This window comes from Rhododendron vialii, chromosome 1a (assembly GCF_030253575.1).
Source record: "Rhododendron vialii isolate Sample 1 chromosome 1a, ASM3025357v1".
Taxonomy (NCBI): domain Eukaryota; kingdom Viridiplantae; phylum Streptophyta; class Magnoliopsida; order Ericales; family Ericaceae; genus Rhododendron; species Rhododendron vialii.
Window position 1 is genome coordinate 39,512,535 of NC_080557.1, and position 3,353 is coordinate 39,515,887.

The 3,353-nt window shown below is 45.2% G+C and overlaps 1 protein-coding gene across 1 annotated transcript; it reads left to right on the forward strand.

Annotated features, from left to right (window-relative positions):
• The first annotated feature begins 1,550 nt into the window (after window positions 1-1,550).
• Window positions 1,551-3,353, forward strand: LOC131331607 (arogenate dehydratase 3-like). The gene has a single exon (XM_058365629.1). The coding sequence runs from the start codon at window positions 1,775-1,777 to the stop codon at window positions 3,053-3,055; it is 1,281 nt and encodes a 426-aa protein (XP_058221612.1). The 5' UTR covers window positions 1,551-1,774; the 3' UTR covers window positions 3,056-3,353.

A 3,353-nucleotide genomic window follows, 5' to 3' on the forward strand; every position in this document is an offset into this window, starting at 1 on the left:
TGGGGAAGGGGCCCTGCATGAGCTCCAAATCCGCCCACGTGACGTATCTTCAAATCATTCATGCATTTGGTGGAATCATCACATCACATACCAGCAACCCCTTCAGCTTCGAACCAATTTAAAATCAGTTAAAAGCTTCTTTACATCACATGTAATGTAGTAATCCCTTTTTCTACGCCCACCCCCCCCTCCCCCAGATCGAAGGATATCACAAAAACTAATAAGTTGGTAATCCCGACCTAATATCGTTTTGGCTGCACCCGCATTTCTTAAATGGACTAATGAAGAGCCCGGAACCATATAATCTTTTCACAAAGAAATATACTAGCAATTTCTGGACTGATCTTTTTACAAAAAAATATACTCCCTCCGTCCGAAAAAGAACGACAATTTTTGAAACTCTTGTTATTTTTCATCGTTTATATCTTCCAATCTATAATGGTTTTCATGAGTTTGAAAACTTTGTATGATAAAATTAATCAAGAACTATCAAAGAAGATCCATTGTATGATAGATCTAATCTATAATTATCAAACAAAATTTATATTGTCTATTTTTTTAGATTCGTATTGAAAGATATAAGAAATTGAAATTGACACAGACATAAAAAATTGACATCCAATTTGAAATGGAGGGAGTACTAGCAATTTCTATGCGCATTGGTGCTCAAATTAAATTCTCTAAGACTCCTACACTAATTTAATTAACTAGCCAAAACACATTTGATACGTCGTGAAAGGATATGCATATATATATAAACACACTTCCAAAATTAGCCAATAAACATAATCGTTTCGGTAAACCAAATCTGATTCTCTAGTCAACAAGTAGTTTTTTAATTTTTCCCTGGGTTTTTCCTTGTCAGTGACTTGAGGTTGTATATAGCTGTCATTTAAAGGGCCCTCAATTAAATACTATAGTCTATAACACACCTTCCAAAGCAAACAACTTATTTTATAAGAAAAAAACACAACACAGCTCCACTTAAATTCGCCTTTCATTTTATCAACTCATCTAATATAAAAAGAATGCAAATGCTAATGGAACCCACACGTATGTATGTGTGAGGAGTGTGGTTAGGTGTCACAAATGATTTATCATTAGTTATTGAGACTCCATCATCACAAATTATGGTGAGGTCACCAAATAAGGTTCCGTTCTAGAATATCTTTTTAAAAAATAAGTACTTATTTTATATTTTTAAATTAAAAAATAGTATAAATAAAAAATATTTTTTTAATTTTTTTGCACCGTTGAGATCTTTCAAACAAAATTCATATTACACATTTTAAATTTCAATAACCTCATTATTTTTAAACTTGAAATTACATTTTTAAAAAATAAAAATTTATTTTACATTCCGGAACAACGCCTAAGTGCGTGAACCCCACCAAATAAACGTGTGGGTGTCGGAATAACTCGGAGCTCCGCACCAACGACTGTGCATCGAAAGACTACGAAGAGAGAAAGCGAGAGAGGAGGGGGTAGGTAAGAGATTGACCGAACCACCATCGCACACATAGCAGCACCTCTCAAGTCTCCCCTACTTCTCTTTTCCTTTTCCTCTCTCTCTCTCATCATCACCACCTAACTATCCCCAGTATAAATACCAACCTCCCACCTTTCTTTTCTCTCAGCTTGGCCGTTCCCTTCACAGAGAACAACAAGCTGAACAAAGACTCCAATTCAATTCCCCCTTCCATTTACGTAAATAGTCCGTAACTAAATTGGCTTAAAATTCCAGTTTAATTACCTTAAAAATCGACAAATAAAAATGCATTACCTCAGACCCTCTCCGAGCCTACAGTTCCCCGTCAGAGCGATGACTCCGATTCCCACCTACCGCGTCTCCCCGAGTCGACTAGTCATCCAATGCGCCTACCGCTTCGACTCGGCAAACGCGACCAACCCCGCCGCCCCCACCAGCGCCTGCTTCAACTTCTGCGGCGGCATCGGCTCCACCCGCGCCGATTGGCAGAGCACGTGCGCCATCCTCGCCAGCAAGGTCGTCTCCCAACAGCAAGACACCAAGAAAGACTCCGGCAACGTCGCCGCCGTGAACGGCCACAAAACCCTGGATCTCGTCCCAGTCGACACCAACTGCAACCTCCCCAAGGCCCTGACCATCACCGACCTCTCCCCGGCCCCGATGCACGGCGCCAAGCTCCGCGTCGCCTACCAGGGCGTCCCCGGCGCATACAGCGAGGCCGCCGCCGGCAAGGCCTACCCGAGCTGCGAAGCCATCCCCTGCGACCAGTTCGAAGTTGCGTTCCAAGCCGTCGAGCTCTGGATAGCCGATCGAGCCGTTTTACCGGTGGAAAACTCACTTGGCGGAAGCATTCACCGTAACTACGACCTCCTCCTGCGCCACCGCCTCCACATCGTCGGCGAGGTCCAGCTCGCCGTCCACCACTGCCTCCTCGCCCTCCCCGGCGTCCGCAAGGAGTACCTCACTCGCGTCATCAGCCACCCCCAAGCCTTATCCCAGTGCGAACTCACTTTGACCAAATTAGGTCTCAACGTCGCTCGCGAGGCGGTCGACGATACCGCCGGCGCGGCGGAGTTCGTGGCGGCGAACAACCTCCGCGACACGGCAGCGATCGCATCCGCACGCGCCGCCGATTTGTACGGATTACAGATCCTGGCGGACGGGATCCAGGACGACTCGAGCAATGTCACGAGGTTCGTGATGCTGGCGCGTGAGCCGATCATACCGCGCACCGATCGGCCGTTCAAGACGAGCATTGTTTTCGCGCACGACAAGGGGACGTCGGTACTATTCAAGGTGCTGTCGGCGTTCGCGTTCCGGAACATCAGCTTGACGAAGATCGAGAGCCGGCCGCACCGGAACAGGCCAATCCGGCTCGTTGACGACGCGAACGTGGGGACGGCGAAGCACTTCGAGTACATGTTCTACGTGGACTTCGAGGCCTCGATGGCGGAGGCGCGTGCGCAGAACGCGCTGGCGGAGGTCCAGGAGTTCACGTCGTTCTTGAGGGTGTTGGGGAGTTATCCCATGGACATGACGCCTTGGTGCCCCTCCCAGGACGATTAGCAAAATCCCTTTTTTTATTTTATTTTTTATTTTAATGTTTTCTTTTCATTTTTTTTTTTGGATTTTTCGTTGTTGTATTTTTTATTCATCGACGAATCAGGAGACGAGGAAGAATTGGGGCAAAAAAACTATTTACGGGTTAGAGGGTAAATATGGAGTGGATGTCTATGGACTATGGCATTTTATGGTTAGGTGTAAGATTGTGAATAATTTACCTCTCAAGTCTTTGTGATTCTTCATGTTTATTACAGACAATGAAGAAAGGAAGGAGAAATAAATTACTCCGCCTATTTTGATA

Excerpts from the sequence above, each read along its gene's own strand:
- LOC131331607 (XM_058365629.1), top strand. The coding sequence starts at position 1,775 with ATGCATTACCTCAGACCCTCTCCGAGCCTACAGTTCCCCGTCAGAGCG.